Source organism: Leptodactylus fuscus, chromosome 2 (assembly GCF_031893055.1).
Source record: "Leptodactylus fuscus isolate aLepFus1 chromosome 2, aLepFus1.hap2, whole genome shotgun sequence".
Lineage (NCBI taxonomy): Eukaryota > Metazoa > Chordata > Amphibia > Anura > Leptodactylidae > Leptodactylus > Leptodactylus fuscus.
Genome location: NC_134266.1, coordinates 219161979 through 219186019, shown reverse-complemented (window position 1 = coordinate 219186019; position 24041 = coordinate 219161979). Strand labels below are relative to the sequence as shown.

General features: G+C 40.7%; 1 protein-coding gene and 1 long non-coding RNA gene across 2 annotated transcripts in view; both read right to left on the bottom strand.

Moving 5' to 3' along the window:
* The window catches only part of LOC142195709 (uncharacterized), a 293946-nt gene that overhangs the window by 164559 nt on the left and 105346 nt on the right, over positions 1-24041 (bottom strand). The window lies entirely within an intron of this gene.
* The window catches only part of RNF41 (ring finger protein 41), a 31393-nt gene continuing 19226 nt past the window's right edge, over positions 11875-24041 (bottom strand). The window contains exons 2-6 of the mRNA XM_075265688.1: positions 23206-23317; positions 18327-18598; positions 16099-16234; positions 13608-13711; positions 11875-13128 (exon numbers count right to left, since the gene is read on the bottom strand). Coding sequence (XP_075121789.1) covers positions 12777-13128; positions 13608-13711; positions 16099-16234; positions 18327-18598; positions 23206-23295 — 954 coding nt within the window. The 5' untranslated portion in view covers positions 23296-23317 and the 3' untranslated portion in view covers positions 11875-12776. The remainder of the gene's footprint in view (positions 13129-13607; positions 13712-16098; positions 16235-18326; positions 18599-23205; positions 23318-24041) is intronic.

Genomic DNA, 24041 nt, shown 5'->3' with positions numbered 1-24041 from the left:
AATCAGCGCTGTAAAACCGAATCCCATTGACTTCAATGGGTTCCCTTTAGCGCGCGTTAAACACATTAAAATCAATGTGTCAAAAAGCCTCCCATTGATTTCAATGTGTTACATGCAATAAACGGAACCCATTGAAGTCAATGGGGTTCAGTTTTGCGCGCGCTGATTCTGACACAAGTTTACGTATCAGAATCAACGCTGTGTTACATCGTGTGAATGCCCCCTTAGGGCGGGTAGACTGGAAAAAAGAAAAGTGAGTAGGATACTTACATTGGATACTTGTGCACCTACGGGACTTAACCTCTGGTCGGATCTGCTGCATTTTTATTGAAGTTATGAAGCAATGGAATATGTATAATGTTATTTTGAGTTAGATTTGTAGTGTAGCCTGAATAGTATTTATAGTCCTACCTGTGTACCATTAACCCTGTGTGTTTGTGGCAGTGTCAGTATGACTTAAAGTGTCCTATTTGTGGTTTGTCCACTATGCTATAAGTAAGGACTGCATGACATGGTCTGAAACTAGTCAGATGGGAGGAGTTTATGGCTGGTGGTCATAGCTTTCTTTTGCTTGCACACTGAATGTCTTTACTGGTTTTGATTATAATGGAACGTTTCACCTGGAGCATTGCTACTACCAGGGACAGCGACTTGGTGAGCAGACATCTTTTTTGTACCTCTGCTGTATAATATTGCTGTCACTGGGGTCCCCATTGTATGATGTCATTGTCATTAGGGCTGCCAATGTATGATGTTGCTGTCATTGGGACACCCAGTATATAGTGGTGCTGCCACTGTGGCTGTCACTGTATAATATTGCTGTAATTCGGGCCTCACCTGTGTAATGTTGGCCTGCCTGTGGGTCAGTTGTCATTGTCACTATTTGCCACCAACAGCTCCCCAGACTGACCTACTGTTCCGCACTCCTGTGACCACCACAGACCACCAGCACTAGCCCCGCTGCAGCAGGTCCACTATATAAAGTGACCCTCATTGTGGCCCCAGTGTATAATGTTGCCCTCTTTGGGGCCACCACTGTATGCCTCTCATTTGTGTATAGTCTGGGCTGGGCCAACAGCCATTGTTACTATTTGCTACTAACATCTCTACCATAATGCTACACTTCAAAGATGTTGATAATGTGACCACATCTGTGGAAGGTAGACTTTTATGGGACTCAAATAGTCCTCGCTATTGGGCTCACATCTACAAAGAGGCAACGTGGGAATAAATTAGCGAGATCCTCTACCGGAGAAAGGAATAAAAACGTGATATGTTCTGTAATATCCCTTATGATGTCCTCCACTTGTTTGCCGGAATCCTAAAAGCAGATCCCTAAGTACATATCTATTACAATGGCATATTTATTATATTATATTTACTAGCTTCTGCCTACGACTTCGTCTGCGTGGACTTCAGAATTGGGTCCAGAGAAAAATAAAAAATGTGTAATAAAAAAAATTTGCCTGCTCTAGCATTTCGGCAGCTCTCAAGCTGGCCTGCCGCTGAATTTGTTCCTGGCGCCGTGCCTGTGATTGTTCTGGAATCTCAGTAGCTCACTGGGACGCCATATAATGAGTGTGCTGTTTGTGTCGATGATCTGTCTGCTCTGGTGTTTCGGCTGCTCTAAGAGCCGCTTGACGCCTAACTTGCTCAATCCTCCTCACCTCCGCTTGAAGAGAAGTCTGTTGATCTCTGACTACCTGCATAGCTCCAGTTTTTTGAGAATTTTCCGACACATTCGATTTTCGCTTTCCTGGCATATTTAAAATTGGGAAACTGATAATTTGGATTAAAGGGGTTTTCCTATTTCAGTGTCTCAGTACTTATGCAGATCAGATAATATGCAGATGCTTGTGCAGAATGTACTCAGTGTTATCTGTGTGTTTACATAGAGAGATAACAGACCAGGCTTTATCAGCAAACAGCAATTAACTGAATTTTCCTGCAGTTTAACATCGTAAGTTAACATAAATTCATAACAGTTGTGAAGCCATGTCATTTACCAGGATAAAAAGTAGCCTGTGTGTTATTCCAGGTTACAAATTATGTGCCAAATTTCATCCAAATTCGTTCAGTCGTTTTTGCGTGATTGAGTAACAAACATCCAAACTGTCACATTTATAATATTAGTATGATATACAGCTTTATTTATAGCTGTATATATTGTATGTATAGTTGATCAATGCGAGGCAAAATCAGGGCCAGACTGATGAGAGAATGTGATTTTTAAATTTTTTAATTTATTCTATTATTGATATTAATATTTAAAGTTCTCAAGATAAGATAAGATAAAGCAGTTTTCAGGATCAATTCTGGAAATCGCTTTAGACTGTTGATACCACCTTCCATAGCAAAACGCAGCGTCTCTATATCCGCCAGCTTGAATTCTTGAAATCTCTCATGGATGTTGAAGTATTTACATTTTACTAAATGTCAGTTACTGTTGTGCATTTCTCAGTAAAAAATGTTTTATTTATTTTTTTTAAAAAGTTAGTTTATGATAAAGACAGACTTATCCACCAATGGTTTAGTATAAAACACTTTACAGTTGAATGTATTCATTATTGCAAGTAAAAAGAATGAAATGGCCCCCCAAGGCAGGCTTGCCAGGGGGCACATGGTGACATTGGCCCTAGCAATTTCTTGTTTTATTAATAAAAAACACTAATTTCTCCTCAGGTTTTGTTATAATAGTAATAATGTCAGCTGACAGGGTTAAATTTGAATTTCCCGCCTATTTTACTCACCTCAGGGAGTTGAGGTCAATTCGGGTTCATCTGTAGTTGAGATTTCTGTCTTCCAGAAGATTCGAAGTGGGCGTGTTCAAACATCAGCTGTTTTGACGTTGCATCAGCTGATTGGTCGCTGAGGAGGTTTTCGGCGGGAAACTTGAACATAAATACCGGCCAAATCAGCTGTTTGGCCAGTCCGTGAAGAGATCTTCAATCAAGCCCCCCGCCTGCCCGCCCCCTTTTTGTTTAGATCCCTCAGTCATGGTGTTTATTGAAGGTGGTCAGTCTATCAGCTAATGCTGATAGGACATCTTTTTTATGTGGATTAATATTAATTTATTAATTAATGAGTTAATTATTTATTGAATAAATTTATATTGTTATTAAATTACCTTAATAAACACCGTGGCCAAAAGTTCCACTAAAGAATTTGTGTGAGGTGTTTTATTTGATACATGGTTTTCTGTGTCTGTTAAAGTTGGTAGTTATTTTGGCAATGGGGACATATGGAGCCATGTGCAGATTTTAGTATCTTCAGAATAATTGATTTGCACATTTTTGTTGGAGGGTGAAGGAGCCGATCCTCTATCAGTTCAGAGCCCATAAACCATCATCTCTCAGGAAAAAACCACTAGAGCCTTATCCAAAGGCGCCCTCCAGCAAGTCCTTAATAGGTGAGAAGGTTCTGGAACAGTTAACTCTGGCAGCTGAGTGAGGTCTACAGGAAGCATTGCTTACAAAATAAACCTCTGCACCTTCAGAAGATCCTAGAGGAATGATGCCCGAGAAAGCAATGAGCGCCCATTGCAATGTTAGAGCCAGCCATACCTCCCAATGATCCCTCTTCTATCCTCAGGACGAACAACATCTGGCAAATGGAGGCGAACAATCACCACTTTAGACATGAGCACACAAAGCACGGTTCACCCGTTGGGTTTGGCCTCCAGACCAGACTGTACAGATAGGAGTGTTCTCATCATGGCCCTCTGTTTGCCTATTCCTATATGTCACCTCATATGGGCGGCCTACAGCTCATATGGCTTTCCACTTCAGACTCTTCACAAATCTGGACACGTTTTTTTTTTTTTTGGCTTGTTTTCTTCTGTTACATTTATATATGCTGTTTATTTTTAATGAAAGGTAAATTTGTATTGTTTGATATTTTGTTTTACTACATATTTGTGTGGTACTTATTTTGTTAATATTTAGTTTTAAATGTAATAGACATGAGAAATTTACCATTACATGTACATCACATACATAGTGGCATACATGTAGTAGTATTTGTGTAATTAATTTTAGGATTAAGCCAAATAAAGTTTTGGAATAAAGCCTTCAGTATGTAAGGTCTGAAATGTACATGTAGCTATTAGAGATGAGCGAACACTGTTCGGATCAGCCGTTCCGAACAGCACGCTCCCATAGAAATGAATGGAAGCACCTGGCACGGCGACCGGCAAAGTGTACGTGCCAGGTGCTTCCATTAATTTCTATGGGAGCGTGCTGTTCGGAATGTCTGATCCGAACAGTGTCCGCTCATCTCTAGTAGCTATGACCTGGCGTACATTTTACTGGTTGGGGAATCAGTAGTAAAAAACCTTCCTAAAGGAGCCTTCATATGGAGTAAACAGAAATATCAAGGGTAAGGAAACCGCGCTCCAAAGGTCATAAGAAGAACCATTAGCCAAAGCCTCACTTAGTTACAGGATGAATTTTAATGGAAGTAAAACACAATAGGCACAGCGTGTTTCGGATTGTCCAGAATCCTTTTTCAAGTGCACAATTCACTAATACACGTCGGCAGGCATGCATCCCGCCCGACGTGTATCAGTGAATTGTGCACTTGAAAAAGGATTCTGGACAATCCGAAACGCGTTGTGCCTATTGTGTTTTACTTCCATTAAAATTCATCCTTTAACTAAGTGAGGCTTTGGCTAATAGTTCTTCTTATGACCTTTGGAGCGCGGTTTCCTGACCCTTGATATTTCTGTGTGCTTTACCCGGATCCCCCGGTGTTCTAGACGGAACTGCTGCCACTCTCACCTGGTCTACCTAAGGGTAAAGCTGGATCTGGCGTTGTGACCACTTCACAACTCCATCAGGTGAGAGGCCTACTGGTCACTATTCCATAAGATTTAATAATTTTTATTAGAGTTACTACACTTAGAGTGCTCGGTGTCTCGGTTTCTGTTTTCACATGGAGTAAACTCGCTCATTTTGGCAAAATGCACGTGTAAAAAATACACGTGTAAAATGTCAATGGGAGTCTTATTTTTACATGTGTATTTTGCCAAAATGAGCGAGTGTTTACTCCATGTGAAGGCTCCTGTAATCTTAACAGAACTTCAAGGAGAGACTGTGAGAGTCCTGGATACCCCACCTGCACTGTGATTGACAACCATCTCTATACACACAGTGTCACATACGGGACTTCTTGGCACATGATGCGGGTACAGCTGTCAGGGGTCGACAACTCTGCTCATTCAATCTTGCACTCCCCTAAACTCAGGCTGCAAATCAAGCGCAAGTCACACTCCAAATACAAGCTGCCACCACCACTGCTTTTACTGGCTCAGTGAAGACCTCGCTTGCATATACACTTCAAAAAGGTAATGGATTCATAGAACATACAAAGTAACCTTGAAGTTAACACTTAAATATCACACACTGATACAGAGAGCTGTCAGTCACTCTGTGTTGGCGGGGCATGTAGAACATTCAACATCTTTCCTAGGAGTCCAGTCAGAGCTTTCGTCGCATCATTACTGAGAAATCTTGCTCCAAGTCTTACAAATCCATGTAAATCAGAAAGCTCAGCTTTGCTCCCTCTAAGGGCTCTGTCACACAGAGTTTTTTGGTAGCGGATTTTGAGGCGGAATCAGTCTCAAAATCCGCTGCCAAGAAGGGCTCCCATTGACTTAAATGGGAGCCACTCTTCTTTGTTCTGATAGCTAGTAGAGGAAAAAGGAAGCAATATGCCCCTTTTTTCCCACGGGTGACTCAGCCGCGGCATCCACAGAGCGAGACTCCCTCCCAATTAGGCCCACTCATTTGGGCCTAATCTGGAGCAGAATGCTAGTGCCCTGCCTCGGCATTCCGTCGTGGCTAGCCGTGCGGTATGTTCATACGTGGAAACCCTAAGGCTGTCATTTAATTCTATCCAGACATTGCAGAGTATAGCTCCGCAAAAAAATAAAAAATAAAAAAAAAACAGAAAATGCAGCACTGCAGGACCCCCCCCCCCCCCAAAAAAAAAAAAAAACAAAAAACAAAAAAAAACAAACCTATTATGGTTACAGGGTACATTCAAACACAGGAGAATAATTCCACCAAATGCAGCTTTTTTATATATAAAAAGTTTATTTATTCATACCTGTGCCTGGAAAAATATGCACTTTCATTTTTAAAGTAAATTTTAAATAGTATGTGAGATGTATGAGAACGAAGGACAAATCGCTGAAGCAGACATTTCTAGAGCTTTTTTTTCTCCACAAATTAATCTAATTTCAGATGCCACACTGCAATACACAAAGGGAAGTCAAAGCCGCACACAGATTGCACAATTCATCACAGTTGCACAACAGTGAATTCCAGTAGTAAAGCTGTAGGGAGTGTTCACTTCTCTGCCAGAGAAAGCTGAAAGCCAATGATATTCAGAGACAAAATGATACTGGAGATTAGAGAGACGTACACTACACAGAAAACATACAAGTGCACACTTTCATATGTATTTTATAATTTACAATGCAATAAACTGAACAGGAAAACAAGGCCTGATGGTGGCGACAAGTGTGCACCAGTCCTTACCCAAATTCTTAGCTATATGCAAGGTTATGTGCTTATTATAGATTTTATTAGTGATACATGCCTTCATATAATTCTACTTCTTGAGAAGTGTGGTATTAATGTAGATATAGAATGATTGCATAAAATAGATTTTATACTTGCACCACAGCAGGGTGTCCCTGGGTGCTGAGGAAGGGCCAACAAGCTACTGTATCTTAGCCAGGCTCTCTACATACAGGGCTATGGCAGCAAACTGCCCCGGGTGAAGGGAAGGCTAGCTACAAATCTGCATCGCACACCTCGCAATGCTTGTAATCCCAATCCTAACATTCACCATTTCAAAGCACTCTCATCTGTCTCCCATAGCTTTATTCTCCAGACCTGTACTTTGCTTCCACTCCCATCACTCGTACTTCAGCCTTACAATCTTTTTTCATGGCGCTCTCTAGACTAAAACAAAGGGGACGTCAGGCAGGATAAAGTTTAGAAAAAGGAGTGAATTACAGCACACAAACAAAATACTGCATTACTCACCAATACTGTTTTCAGGTCTTCACGGCTCCCCACTTCAAGTCCTTATTGACAAGAAGTAAATGACTGACTGCTCAGAGAGTGGCTGGCCGCAGCAGTGACCCCATAGGTAGTGACTGGCTGAGTGCCATTTGCTGTGCGTCAAGATGGAGCAGGAAGTAGAGAGCAGTGGGGTCCTGGGAATCACTGACAGGGGGGCATGTAATGCTGCTTTGAATCCATTCTACCAATTCGAGAAGATTTTATCTGAACTTTTAGAAGTGGAACAAGTAAGTGGAAACTGCAACACAACATATCACATGTCCTAACAAACTATGGAGGAATCCATCATGTTAGGGGGCTAGCGAAACCCGGTGAAATTGGCATCCTCAGTGGCCGTTAATCTATTGTGTATAGGTGACGATTAATGATTAAGGACATTCACTTATGGGTCCTGCTTGACATGTACAATAGTGGGTGACATTGCCACTTATCTCTTTGGAGTGACAGCAGCAGCCTTCTTGCTCCAAAGAGATCATTTGCATATTGACATAAGGGCAATACCTTGGCAGAAGAGGTAGTGATTAGAGATGAGCGAGTACTGTTCGGATCAGCCGATCCGAACAGCACGCTCCATAGAAATGAATGGATGCACCTGGTACTTCCGCTTTGACGGCAGCCGGCCGCTTAACCCCCCGCGTGCCGGCTACATCCATTCATTTCTATGCGAGCGTGCTGTTCGGATCGGCTGATCCGAACAGTACTCGCTCATCTCTAGTAGTGATTCATAAGGCGAAAACACTGATTTAAGCGTTCCTAAGGCCAGCTGCACAACTGTGTGCTTACCGCTGGTCGTGAATTAAAGGCACGGGTGGCGCACGGGGGACATGTGAATGTCACCCATGTGTCACCTGTGCTTCAGCGGTCCCTTTCATTAAATGACCATGACCGTGTAATTCATGGTCATATGTATGGGCCCATAGAAAAGAATGGGTGAGTGTGCTATCTGGGAAAAACACAGATGGCACACTGATTATGCCCATGGTAGTCTGCAAAAGGCCTAAGGGTCCATTCACACGGAGGAAAACGGTGCTTTATTTGGCGCTGAATTTTCAGCGCTGAAAAAAAAAAAAAAAACCCTCCTCCCATTGATTTCAATGGGTTCTGCTAGCTTTTTTTTTTTTTTTTTTTTTTTTTACCACTAGCGGAAATTTCTGCTAGCGGAAAAAGAAAAGCTAGCAAAACCCATTGAAATCAATGGGAGGAGTTTTTTTTTTTTCAGCGCTGAAAATTCAGTGCCAAATAAAGCACCATTTTCCTCCGTGTGAATGGACCCTAAGGCTGAGACACCATGTTGTGGAAAAGCTGGTTTTGTTGCATATCTTGAGTAAAAGCTGGGAGAGCTTCCTTTCTATTTACTATTCCTTTTTTAGCCACTCCTGGGTTTGGCTCAAAAAACAAACACAAACAAACAAAAAAAAAACCCAGCAAAATTTGCCCCCCAAAAAACAAACAGCTTTTCCAGAATGTTGGGCCGCAGCCCTTGTGTGTTCTCCCTTGGTAAATCTATGCCTCTGTTGCCAAGATATCACTTTACTGTCAATTTGCAAATGATCTCTGTGGAGCAATGAGGGCATGGGAACACCGCACTTACATACTGACAAAACCAGAAATCTTTCAAACAAAAGAGACTCCGACTCCCAAGGAGATACCACCAATAAGTTAGGATCACATAAATCAATCTGTGGGGCTGGGTTGATATGCTGGGTCCTGGTAACAGACTTCCTCTAAGTCCTGTTTAGGCTTTCTATTTTGACACAAGAACAAAAAAAAAAATAAAAAATCCTATAATGACTTCAATGCCAGAGACATCCAACAGTGTTCAACAAACCTTACTAACTAATACTGGGGTCCGCTGAGCTTCCATCGGGGTGGCGTGCGGATAGTCATTTAGCTAGAATAAACAGCGCTCCATGCTGCACGGTTTTCTGGCATTTGACATAACTTCCAATGGCGACTCCTATCCGAGCCTCCGGACACAGATGTTAACCTTAGCAGTATTTCCACTGACTGAAGCAAAATAATAAAAACATTGTACACAATCCTGCAGAAAGCACACAGCCGTACAGTACCAGCCTCTCAATGTAACATTAGGATCGTTTTTTTCCTCCTCATTGTTATTAATGAGTAACATACTAGAGCTATATTCCCTATGCGACAAGGTGGCAAGTAACCTAATCTCCAAGTCTTCTATACGAACCTATGACCAGTTTATTAAATTGGAGATAGATATTTATAGAACATTGCTGTAGCCACAAAAATCTAAAATATTTTAGTATTTTTCCATAATTAATATGCAACCGTCACAGCCGACATTTTCCTAAGCCCCCAGAACGAAAGAACGGAAGGAAAGAAATACGTGTCCAAGGAGATTAGGAGAGACATTTCCACAGGGCATTTAATATCTTTATGGAAATGAGGGATTATCTGTCTGGAGAAATAGCGCATGTACCCCGACGCTGCTGTATTCTGTTGGCAGCTCAAATACACCGATCTTGGCACAAAATACACAAAACGACAGAAATCTGCAAAAAGTTATCACTATGGGCTAAAAACAAACTTCACAGGGGATTCATTTATTTTTTTTTTTTTAACATCGTTCAATCTACGTCAAATTGGGGTAAAATAGGAAAACAAAAATTCACAAAACACTATTTATGTACATTAAAAGTTGACAAAAAATGATACTTGAAATATTAACAAAAATAAAACAGAAAAATACAATAAATCACAAACATGTAACGTGACACTGGAAATACATACAAAGCGTTGAAGAGACCACTCAGAAATAAATGAAGACAAATGGTTTTGGAGCACAGGACACAGATATGGTCTGTCTAACTTCAAGTTTGATTCTGCACGAGAGAAAGGAGCAAGAACACAGCTGCTTCTCATTTATAGAAAAAAAAAAAGTCAACTTTTTTGCCCTTTTGATTTGCATTACTTCACTAGAAGTCAACATGTCCCTTTTTTGGTGTTTAAAGAGGTATTCCCATCTTAGGGTGAGGCCACACATTGCAAGAAACACTGCATTTTTTAATTCTAGATTTTACTGCAACTTAAAATAAAAACTTAAACCGTATGTTTCAGCACCGTCACCAACTTTTTTGTAACCTTCAATAGCACAGATCCAATGATTCAGATGCAGTTAGATTTTTTTTTTCTCTAGCCCTGAGCAATGAGCCAGATAGCCCAGGCCTGCCATCCTGACAGAGAGACTATCTGCTCTAGCTAGGCCCACCCACCTGACAGTAGAGAGCCTCATTAGCATATGAGTGCAGAAACTAACTGCTCTGATTGTTTGGGACTAGTCAGAACTTATTACAGGGGGGAAAAGTTGGAGAAGGCGGTACAAGGTCCTATTTAAGCCAAAGACAGTGGATTTAGCAGAAGAAAGAGTAGAAGAGTTTTCTTTATATTTCCCATTCCTTTTGAATTTATTCTTGACTGGCTTTGAATGAATAAAGGCAGCAAAAACTAAAAAAAAACAACCCAAAAACAGCAACTTTTCTGCAATGTGTAGCTTCAGGCATAGAAATATCCACAGGATGAAAAGATTTGGGCTAAGGCCCCATGTTGCGGAAATGCAGCGTTTTTTGTTGCAGTTTCTTGAGCCAAAGCCAAGAATGGCTATTAATGGAATCAGAAATGTATAGAAAGATCTTATACTTCTAACTTTGGCTCAAAAAACACAAATAGAAGAAAAAAAAAAAAAAAGCTGTGTTTCCGTAAGGTGGGGCCTCAGCCTTAGTCACCATATTGTGGATATGCAACTCTATTACAGATTTTGCTACGGTTTTTATGAGCCAAAGCCAGGAGTGGATTAAGTAGAAGGTAGAAGTATAAGAACTTCCTATATATTTTCCATTCCTTTTGTAGCCATTCTTGGCTTTGGCTCAAAAAAACAAACAAACACAGAATAATCTGCAACAAAAAGAGCTGCGTGTCTGCAATGTGGGGCCTCAGCCCTTAGGATGTGTTTTGCACCTCTAGGACCCGCACTTCTCTGCATCAACGGTGGCACCAGAATTGGTTTGCCGTTTATAGAGCTTGAACAGAAGCAAACGGTGAGAGCTACACTGGGAACCAAGCTGTAAGACATTTACAGCATATTCTATGGATGTGCCATAAATGTCCAAGATGGAATTACCCAGTTTAGTAATGAGTTGAATGAAATGAAAGACTGGTTCACACAGAAGAATTTGAAGTTGAATTTGAGGCAGATTCTGCCACAATTCATCTCCAAACTCTGCCTGAAACCAGCCCATCATCCATTTCAATGGGAGGGAGGATTTTTCTGCTAGTGATTTTTTTTTCCAGCTAGCAGAATAAAAGAAGCACCCCACTCAATTCTGCCTGAGACTCCCACTGAAATCAGCTTCCAAAATATGCTTCAAATTCCAGAGACAGAAATTTTCTACAAATTCCTACATATAAACCAGTCCTAAGAGGTTCTTCACCAACTTGGTAATACATGGGGGAAAAGAAATAAAGAAAAAAATAATAAACTACATGGTTGCTGAAGAGACACAGCTATGCAGAAGTGTTCTACTATATTCACCCCCAGAGACAAGAATATTATAGAACAGGTAGCTTACGTCTGTCCATGTTGGTGGAGACAAGCAAGGATAGCTCAGAAGTTTAGATCTCCTGTGCTAGGGGAAATAGCTGCATATCACCAGCGCACATAAAGGGTCAGAAACCAAGTAACTTTATGGTAGAAAAAATAAAAATACAAGTAGTGCTATATACACAAGCCTCACAAAAAGAGAAAGGAGTGAAGAAAACTTAACGCATGACATTTTATTGTGCTCCATGTTCCCTTGTGTCAGGAAAGAGGGGAGGAGAAACCCAAAACACACAATTCACTACAAATTTTCACAAAAGCATGTGCTGTAATGCACATCCATATCTACTGCTTTTTCCATTCATTCCAGGTAAAGAAAAGCTGCAGTGCGGTACCCTTACTTGTTCACATCTATGGATGGATATGACATGACAGAATGAGTGTCAGGATTTCTATGGAACGGCTGCATTGTCTGCTGCATATTGCTGCTCATTTATTGTGACAACAACCAAAACAAACTGAACATCTGAAGCTAGTGCCAAATAACAGAGGGTTTAAAAAAATATCTACTTTATTCTAGCCTACTTGCACAAAATTCTCCTGCAAAATCCAAGTCCATGGTGGTTTGCACAAGTCTAGGTTCAAGTCGTAGCATATATCTTGTTACAGATACCAGTGATTTCAGAGAATGCCTCGGCACCTCGTATACAATGCCCATGATTCCTTTTCATTGCCTCTGCTCCTTCATAAAAGTTTTGTTAGTGTTTCTTCTGTACTTCGCCAAATGGTTGAAGTTTGCTTTGCTCCCAATGGGCCAATTTCCATTTCTTTCAGCGAACACCAAGCGGAAATACGAAATGAATATGGATTGTTTGGGGTTATAACACCTTGGCATCACTGTGCATGGTGAGGGACAAGACAAATCAGATTATGTGCCCTTGGAGTGTTTTCCATACAAAAATCAACAATGGCAAGTCCTTACCCCACATTCAGCTAGTAGGCACCAGGGGCAAGAGTGGGGTCTGAAGACCTTATGTATGAAGCAATAAGACCCTGCCTCCTGGTAGGATGGAGCATAGAGAGAAGCACAAGGAGTGCATTTATTCATCTGTGTGCAATTAAATCTCTTCTACCCCATGAGCAAATATCATCACCAGACCCGGCTCCAATACCATGTCCTCTCCCATGTGTTGGTTCTCACAGGCCATCACCACCACGGCCTGCTTTCCTGGAATTCGTTTTGCCACGTAGTTCTCATAATATCGCCGATTCATTTGCCTCGTCTCAAGAGTAGCCAGACCCTGCGGCCAGTTGCGTTCGTGGGCATTCTCTATCAACTCATTTACTATGGATGCCGGACAGCCACTTTCCACTAATGAACGCTTGATAACCGCTTGTAGCACAGCGTCCGGTGTGGAGATCATTCCTCCCCAGCGAGTTACACGAGCTGGCTGTAAGGAGTTCACCCACCTGTAGAGAAAAGAAATAAAATAGAAAACGACTTTTAGTTGGTAATTTAACACAAGTGATGCAGCGTACGCAGCGAGGGGGCTCTGCTATTTTTGGAGCTCCCACATAAAAGACTGGAGAGCCATAAATACACACACAACCACCTCTACAGTCATGGGAGCCGCAAAACCACAACTTCAACCTTAACTGTTGCTACTCCTCATCCTGACCAAGTCTTATTCTTAAATAAGACACTTTGCACTGTACACCGTTTCGTGTAATAGTAAAACCTCTATTTTCAGTTTACAGACTGAGTAGTTGCAGCCACACACAGTACAAATGAATGGTGGTGGTGGTGGGGTGTTGAAAGTGTCATGTCTAAAATGCCCTGCTTATATGAAAAGGTAAACAAATCTTTACTTTTGTCATCTACATAGACATCTACTGTAGATGCAGAAGTGTATAGAAAAACAACATTTATTAAAAGTGATGCTACTTACTCAAGAATTTCATTATACTCTATAGTCTCCTCTAAATTCTGTAGGTTTGGGTTGGCACTGCGGATTGCCCTCATGTAAGCCTTTAAGAGCTGAATGTCTCGTTTCTAAAACCATTAAAAGGATAGGAGAGATTAGACTTCTTAAAGACATTTATAGGAAAAAAAAAAAACCAAACACACTTTTTACATACATATTTCCACAAAAGCCACGGATCTCTTAGTAATGAACAGGAGGTTAAATGAGACTTGCTATATCATATCAAAGTCATTTGCTTGGTTACCAAAACAAGTTCAGGTTTTCAGTCTTTTCTTATAGAAGTGAAAAGGAAACCTGTCACATTGAACACTGTAGGAATGAACATGACCTATAGGCCGCATGTAGCAGTATAGGAGAAGCTGAGCAAATAGAAATAGAATTTTTAGAATTAGAAATAGAACATATGGAATTTTTAGAAATAGAATATACAGAATTCCTTTCAATCCCTGGTTATGCTAGGCTTACCTGTATGCATCCCCACTGGACCCCCAAGCTCAAAATATGCAGAGATTTCAATAAATAAAATAGAAGTTATACTGAATTCTCCTACAAAACTAGGCATCAGTCAGCTCAGCTCTCCTTACAATGCAGTCAGTTGACGTCAACATAAATATATGGACATGAATATACAGAAACTAAACATCTATTGTAGATCAGAACATCATAATACCCATCAGAAAGATGCCTGCGAGTTTGTTATAGTTATTGAAGTGATCCTGTGTGAAATATATGTAAACCAAGATTCATAGACTGCCTTTAGCAGCATTTGTACACAAAAAAAAAAAAGTGGATGAAGGAGCCCTGACAGAACTGAGAAGTCTTGGCTGCTCTTCCATTTTATAGATGCAGGGTGTGTTGCTCTGATAAATCTCTCTCTAATTCACATCTTAGGAGATCTTAAGTAATTTTTTTACAACATGTGTATTTGTAATCCCATCCTCCAGCAGTTCTGGAGAAAAGCAATAAAAAACAAAACAAAAAACAACAACACACACACACTTTGTGGAACTGCATCTAACATAATTGCAAGCTCATATCTGTAGACTGTTTGCCAAGACTTCTTAGCTGAGCCATATACTTGCCAAACTCAGAAACTACTGTTCAGCTACATAACTATACACAGATATTAATAATTCAGATTTAATGGCTTCCAAAAGTTGTCAGAGATACACAGGAGGCAAGAAATGGTTAGTGCAGGAAGGATTTATGGATTTTTTTTTCATTTGTTAAAAGGGCGGCAAGTGCCTTAGGGCCCATGTTGCGGAAACGCAGCTTTTTTTGTTGCAGATTTTGTTGCTTTTTTTTTTTTGCCAAAGCACTTATACTTTACCTTCTGCTCAATTCACTTCTGGCTTTGGCTTACACAAACCGCAGCAAAATCTGCAACAAAAAAAAAGCTGCGTTTCCACAACGTGGGGCCTCAGCCTAAGGCCTGGTTCACATCTGCGTGTGTAATCCATTTGCGGAGTCTGCATTGGGACCCCTCCGGACTACCGAACGCATTGTCAAACAGTGTGCAGTGAAAGCACACAGACCCCATAGACTATAATGGTGTCCATGTGCTTTCCGCACGAGTCATGCGGACAGGAAAGTAGATCGTGAAGTACTCTCCTGTCCGCATGACTCGTGCATAAAGCACATGCACCCCATTATAATCTATGGGGTCCGTGTGCTTTCACTGCACACAGTTTGCCAATATGTTTGGTAGTCTGTTCGGGTGGGGGGCTGTTATGACAAGTCCGCTTCTCATTTGCTATGATCTTCCTATTCTCTATAACAGAGTTGCCTGTCAATCTTTCAGATGCTGTTTACACACTGCAATCATTGTTAGTGGTAGAATAAAGGTTCACGTTTCACAAAGTTTTCTACTAGCTATCTGAACGATCAATTGGCCATTTACAGACACCAGTTTATCTTGAGATTAGATGTATCAGTAACTAGAGTGATCTCTATAAAGTCTGTATTATATCTAACAATTGTACAAGGGATTATCGGGAACAATTGCTTGTATGAATGTTCATTCTCAATCAGCATTGGCACATACATCGAGCAATCAATTACTTGTAGAGGGACAGAAAATCATTAGCTGTCAGTACACTGCCCTGTGTGATATGTAGCCTGCAAACAATGAAAGTATATTCTGGGGGAACAATGGCTTTAGTCACCGTTCCCCCTGCATGTGCTCAGCATTGGCCTCTGTGGTGCAGAAAGAGTGCTGAACGCCACGTTTTGTCACTAATAAGCACTTGTAGGGAAAAATCAAATCTTTACATCTAGTAGAGTCTTAAATGGAAACCGGTCCTTGGTCATCAATATTAAAGTGTCTGACACATGAATATATATTTCATGAATTTGCCTGTATGGAGCACAATAAAAGGGTGAGGTCATGCACATGGCACACAGCTCTGTACGGCACTAGAGCACTTAGGAGTAGATCGTATTTGTCATACCGTACCTGCTCAGAGAGCTGGTGCTTGTTCTCAGCTGCTGCTTTCTCTAGCTCCCCTATACGAGTTTGCTGTTGCTGCACGACAGAGCGAAGATGCTTTATGCAGTTATGATTTGGTAGTTCATCTTTGGGCATTTCCAGACTTAAGACAAAAAAAAAAAAAAAAAAAAAATCTGTTAAAATGACTTAAAGAGCAATAACTATACAGTACACTGCCATAATGATTTAGGAATAGACAATATGAACACAATATAAAAAGAATAAAGGATATTTTATTTTAATTTTTCTTAATAGAAAGGGAACAAGTGAATCACAGGAAAAATATATTCTAATATTCTGAGTAATTGGATCAAGTCTTCCATTTCTGTCTCAGTATATTCGTTAGCAAAAAGTAGAGAGATTACACCCTATGCCGCATACACCACTGTGATCAGATGATGATCTTACCATATATGACACACTAGGATAAACCATTCCATTTATCACCCAAGCTAATGTTAAAGAGAGCCTGTCTAATGGGTGAAACATAATAAATCAGCAACATGGTTAGATAGGTCGTGCTTACCTGAATGCAACACCTTTATTCATTATGAATATTCGGAATAAGTCCCTGTCCCTCAAAGAAGGTATATAAGAAGGAGGATGTATTATAGCAGTACGGAGGTGTAGCAGATTGGAGCAACGGAGACAACCTCAGTGCTCCAGACTGCTCATTTGCATTTTGTGAGATAAAGAGGTGTTACATTCAGGGAAGTCTGACCTATGTAATTATCTTGTTGGTTTAATATGCTTAGCCCTGATGAAAGACTCAGTTTTAAGTTTTTACATAAATCTTGTATTTGTATCGTATACTGGACAAGGAGGGAGCGAGAGAGCGCGCGCATGAAAGAGCGTGCGTGAGAAACCCCTCCAGACAGCCACATTTTCCCAGAGAGAGTAGTATACCCTGTATAGAGGAAGTGATGGCCCAAGATCAAGCACAACTAAAAGGCCTTCAATTAAACAGGATTTCCTGGAGACAGGGCAAGTAATGCAGTGAAGGGTAAGCTGTGGAGTGTAAAGGGCTTTCTGCGCTCCACAGGATAAATTACATACAAAACAGTGAGCAAGAATGCCAGACATGTGGGGGTAAGAGATGCGACTGCCCATAGTGGTGCCATGCCATCAGATAACAAGGGTAGGCAGTAGAGTACTTACAGCATCACTGGTAAGGAAAGCACTACATACATGTACAATCATGTATTCTCTATTCACAGGGGCTGCGATCAACACTGACTAGACAAACAGCATCCCCCCTAAAGTACGTTTACTATATAGAGCTGAGGAAAGGATTGTGTTCCTGGTTGTGAATGCTCATGCCAATATACAAACTCTTTACTCATGTTACCCAACCCCCAAGCAGTCACATTAAAATTGAAAAAGCCTTCATTCACTTTTTTTTTTTTTTAATTACAGATTTAGAATTTTTTGGCTCAAGTAGCTTTCACTGGCATATAATCATGGCGCCTTATGTACATTTTAACCCTTTAGTGACCAGTTTTAGCCTTAAACCTGTATCGTCTTATTCCTCTCTACATTCCCACTTTTAGAATGTTATTTTACAAGACGTTGTATTTTGTGGATACATAAAACTGTTTGGTCAGTTCTTATTACTTTTGGTGAGAGAGAAGATGAGCAGAAAATATCAATTCTGCCATCTGAATTTTATCGTTTACATATCATGTAGAACAAATGTACAGATTTTAGGTGTTACAGATGTGAAGATACCAATTGCGTGTTCTTTTTTTGAATTAAAAAAAAAATTAAAATTAGTTTTTCTGCAAAACCACTTATATGCTACATTTAGTATTGATTGCAGCATCTATGGGGGTAATCAAGTATTCTCTGATTAATGGAGGGGACAAGAGTCCTTCATATCCCTTTGCCTGGGGTTATATGAAGCGGTACAGATATGGGAATGATTCCCTGTAGCTGTATATGATCCCCTGCACACTGGTTGAAGGGAGAGCAGCGAATATATACAGATCAACCAGTGACATCTCAGGCTCTACTGAAATTACATTTAATACTGCACATCGCTGAGGACATGAAAGGTCCGTCTAATGTCTCCTGCTTGGGATAAACCATAAGGTGCTTTGCTCAAAGTCTGAGCAGGAGATGTTCAGAACGGTCAGGGAATTTATATGAGTAATATTTACTCATTGTAACTACAAATAACCAAAACTTGGACTCACCCGCATCCCTGCTCACATGTCACTGGTCGCTTTGGATTATGTTCACAGTCGTTTAGGTGAGACATGAGGTTGTCCAGTCGCACAATGGTGGTACAGCCAAAAACCGCGTTGTCACATGTAATTTGGAGCTTAGAGAGCATATTCCGCATGATGCGGGGGACTGGGCGCAGATGTGCTACTGTAACAACACTGCGGTCCACAGGACAGGTTTGCTGTTGGGAAAACCACTGTGTGATGCAGGCATTGCAAAAAGCGTGCTCACAATGAGGAGCCTGTGAAGGAAAAGAAATATGGATGAAAATCAATGTACGCCATAAATTCACTACACTAGGTAGAAAATGAAAACCTTCACATCTGACATCCTGTACTATAAAATAACTAAGCTGATACTTTGAAAAATGAGAAATTATCCAATGAGGAAGCTGAATGCAGCTGAAATCCACAACAGACCCTCCGATTTCTGCCAAACATTTGTAGTCTCAGGTTGATGATTCCTATATAGATTAACCCTATTAAATGTACTTTTATTCATTTCTCAAGATCTCTGCTTGCTGTCATTCTTAACTAGCAATGCAACAACATCTGCACGGCTCACAAGATCATTACAGGGACTGGAGGCAGTAGGTCAGACCACCGACTAGGACTCCTTCATATATGGCTTACAGCCAAAGTTAAGACAGAAGCACCAAAATAAAATAAAAAAACCTCAATTCATCAAAATTCTAGTGAATTCCCATAAAAGTAAATATACAGCAAACCGTTCATCTAATTAATTATACAATAAAAACCGTGCAAGATAATAAAGTAGTGTGGGGGTTCACACTACTGTTATGTAATGTAGGAGGAAAATAGACATTAAATGGAAAATGCAGACAGAGTCCCCTATGACTAGCGTCAACTGCATTCATCCCTCATGTAAAAAACACAACGCACGCCTTCTTTCACCATGTTTTGTTCCTTTCTAACATTAGAAAGCCCTGCAGGCTTTTCAAAGATTAAACACTGCAGAAGAAATTTGGATTGTGTCCTTTACTCTACCACCATCAATGTCCATTGCTCTGATCCCATGATATATGACAGCAACGGACTGTAATAACAGTAGTGTTTTGTACCAAAAAAAAAAAAAAAAAAGTAGTATTTTGAAGCAAAACACCCAAAATTGACCCTGTGACTCTACAGCCCTGATCATTGAACAGGCGCTCGGTAAGTTAAAGAATAGGTCCACATAGAGCAAGTTGCAGCAGAACTAAAACATATCGCTGTGGAATTGGTGACAATGTCTACATCTTTTATGTGTAGCTTTGCATATTTCATATGCAGAGTGAGTGGTAGATTTTACCCTATGCATTGTAAAGGGTGAAGTCTTAAAAAAATAAAAAATAAATAAAAAAGCTGCAACAAAAGCTGCCATATTGCAGAATTAAAATCCTCACTACAGGTCAATTGCGGTATTAATCCTGCAGCATCTGGATGATAAAGCTGGTGTGTAGGGTTGAGCCGATCTTGAGATTTCAGGATTGTTTTTAAAATCCAATTTTCGATCATTTTCCAGCAGATCCCGATTGTGAAATTTGCTCGATCGCCAATCGGGATCCGATCTTTCACGATCGCTCGACCGTACTGGTGTGTAACATGCTGAGCTTTCTGCCTGCAACAATCAGGAAGATAAAGCTCCAGCTTATCCAAATATATGCAATTAATAATTTTGCCGAAGTGCTGACAATCTTTTGCCTTGATCGGTTGCTAATGGATATAACCATGCCACGATTTCCTGATTGTATCTGGGTTATCTTCTTGTGCACGTAGACTCCCTGCCTGATAACTTGTCCACCATAAGGAAACCATGGCCGAGTTTCTATGGTCTAGGATTGGTCAGAAAGTTCCTGCATTCAAGGTTGTCAGATTGTGGTTAGAGAAAAATCTTTAAAACCCTACAAGATATGTAATTTTTATTTGCAAAATTGTGTAACTTAATTCTCTACACATTTGAATATGGTTAGGTTTGGGAGAAAACCCCTTCAATGTACCCAGAGTATAACCACGGCACGCTCGCCACTACTTCTTCTATAAGATATATGCAATGCTAAACTACGCATCTACTTCTCAACTGCAAAAATAAGCATTTCTGTGGGAGGGATTTGGTACTTTCAGAAGGAAACATTTGAGAAATGGAAGCGATTTCCTGCCAGGCAGGAATGGAAAAGTAAACACTTCAGCTGTTAGCAATTTTCCTTGTGGAATATTTCTAAACATAACTCCAGATTCCCTAAAAATAGACAGATTTATAAGAGTCCTGAATTGCTAAATTTCTTATGCAGCTCATGTCTACACAGCTCATATTGTTACCTGCTGGACCCATGGGTACAAGCCTCTGACACAACCTGTCACATACATGATCTCTGTCAGGGAGGGTCTAATACTTTCAGCCCACTTCAGAAACTGTCTAAGGCTGAGGCTCCACATTGCACAAAAGCTTTTTTTTTTTTGTTGTAGATTTTTATGTGGTTTTTTTTTAAGCCAAAGCCAGGAATGGATTGAGCAGAAGGAAGAATTATAAGTACTTCTTCTAGATTTCCAATTCCTCCTGTAGCCACTACTAGGCTTTTTGTTTTTTTTTTAAAAAAAGAAAATGCAGTAAAATCTGCAACAGCAAAAAAAGATGTTGGCCTAAAGAGGACCATTCACCTCCTCGTCCTCCTCCAAACCTAGTTCTTTGCATCATTTAATAGGTGGCACAGTTAGAATTTTTTCTCTAGCCCCCCCCCCCCCCCCCCGGGCAATAAGTGCTGTCCAATTTGGTGCTTTCTGATATTCTTATTAGGCTCTGTACTATTGGGTGGATGGTGTCAGCCAGGAGCAGGCGAGGGGGTGTCATTCAGAACTCACACTGTCCACTTTTGATTGGAGCTTCAGTCAAGCCCCTTGCCTGCTTCTGCTCGACTCCACCCACTTAACAGAGGAGAGTAATATTGTACTAGGCACCAAAACTAACTGCAATGACTGCTCAGGAAGGTTTGGGGCTAGAGGGGAAAAAATAAATAAAAAATCTGTGCTGGAATCAGTGCATCTATAAAAGGATGAGAAGAGAGCTGGTAAAGAATCCTCTTTAAAGGGGTATTCCCATGACGCTTGTTCACTAACCTGCAGGCTGTTGTGCTCTCTTCACTTAATGCTTTCTCAGCACATAGGTGGGCGGGGTTTCACTTGCACGGGATTGGTTGAAAATTAATTACCACAGTGTGAAGCGGATGTAGCAGAGCTGGATTTGAGTCAGTTTGCATTACATACAGAGGTAACAGACTCCCTATCTCAGCCCTTATCAGCCAAATTCAATTAAACCGGCTGATAAGAGCTCAGAAATCCCGGAGCTCTCACCTCCACTATCTGAGAAGCTCCACTACTTAAAAGACACAAAAAGCTCAGAGCTGCTCCCAGCCCCTCCCTCTCTGAGAGCAGGCAGCTACATCACTTGACAAATGAGCAGATAATCCCAAGGGCCATAGAAACGGAGTGTAAACAATGAAGTGAATAACTTAAGATAGCGGCCAAACAAAGCAGTTTTGATAAAGCAATGCATTTAGGAAAAGTCTTAAATCCACATAAACTAGCAGTATAGATAGGATCCTTGTGATGGGACAACCCCTTTAAGCAAGTCTAACATAGTACAATCCTGTCCATCCTTACTTGTGCATGTAGATATCACTGCATAGCGCAATCTACTTGTATGATATTAACAGAAGCCCATTTCTAACAACACATCATGCAAACTAAAACAGAAGATTATCTGGAAGTGTAAAATCACAACAAACCCATCAATATATGTATAAGTGCACACTTTGCTGAAATAAAAATAAAAATAATCAGAAACACAGACACCTTGTGTTCTGTAAACTCCCTGGTGCACAGCAGCTTTCGCTGTCATAAGACAAACACTCCCAGTAACTTGATCTACAACCCTAATGATATGTCTGAGTCTGTATGGTAAGATTAGTGTGGGGGTGGGGGAGGGGCACTTGAATTAAAGTGACCAGGTAGATCATTTCTAATGTAGTGCTACAAATACAGAACCTGCCTTTATGTCACAGTCCTTAATGTGTTTTCAAGGTCCCTTGAATTGACCGAGTATTTACAGCATTAAAATCTGCAGAGCTGTAATACACTGCAGGTCACACAGGATAAATACAAGTGCTCTTATCTAATACTACCTGAATAAAGCATAAAGGTCTTTGTTGCTTTTCTAATATTACCGTTAGGAGCTGCTGCTGGAGAGAGGAAGATGCTATGATTCTTGGAGGATTTAACCTTAGTGCACTGCCTGGGACAGTGCAGATAGGACGGAAGCATCAAAACACCGGCTGGCTCATGTGACCGGTACTCACAAATCCCGCAGGGACACTAAAAGGCCCGTCTGGCAGAACTGCTTACTTTATACAGGAGAATCACTTATACCAAGAATAGCTACTGTGTATGAATGGCATGCCTAGTAAAAATTAAACCTAAGAGTACTGCACCTTCATATATCTGCTCTTAAGAGCTTTTACTATCAAACTAAGAAACATGCTAGTAGATATATTACAATACTTAGGCCATCAGTTTTATCTATTCCGGTTCTATCATCAATATCTGATCAGCAGGGTCTCAGTGAACATAGTGTGTGAGCGGTATTACAGTTCTCATTCACTTCAATGGGAAAGCTGTAATACCACGCACAGCCACTAGGGATTGTGACAGTTTTGTAAATGTGAGCACTGCATCAACGATTATAAAGCCAATGTTTGAAGACATAAAAGACCAAGAAAAATACAGGAATAAAGAGGAAATCACACATTGCCAAATCACATCAAGTGCTCCAAGACTATAAAGAATGTCTATCACTTACTTGAACTGGCTCCTCCAAAACCCCACTGCAGATGGGGCAGATAAGATCTTCGTCCACATCACCCTGGAAGCGTGTTACATCATACCCCATCGCTCATCACCGACACTAAACACTGGAAATCCAAAAGGGAAAAAAAAATTAAAAAGTGCCAAAAATACCCATAATTCATAAAATACACGGCACATTTAATAGACTGTACACTTCTCCTTTGCACGTGAGCACACAATAAAGAGGGATTGTAATAACAGCCTGTTCAAGAGGACTCTTGTCCTTGGTAAGCGCATGTTGTGGTGCAGTCATTGAAATCCCTTGTACCCAGTGCTTGTAACCAGATCTGACAGAGGATATAGTAAGTTGATGGGTGAGTGTAAATGACATGTAATGAGCAGTGATCATCAAAATATATGGGGAGGAATATACTTTAATACGATTGTTCACCCTTACATTTTGCATTTGCTGAAAGCGAATTCACAAGGGAATATGGTGTAACAAATTATCTTTATGCCGGCATACAAGATCAATCAGAACTCTTTGTTGGCATTTTTACATAAACTGGTCAATGGTGAAGTATAAATGTTACTGAAAACCAATCAGAGGCCTCGTAAAAGGGCACTCCACTTAGCAACATCAGAATGTGGAGGTGGTCCCCAGATCTTCATCTAGGTTCTCATCTGCATTCCGGTTTCCGTTGGGGAGGGTCCGCTTGGGGCCCCTCCGAACGGAAAACTAAAACAATCTGCTTTTTTTAAAAAAACAAAAACAACCTCACTGCAAACCCCATAGACTGTAATGGCGTCCATGCAGTTTCTGCCACAAAAAACGTGGAAAGAAAAGCA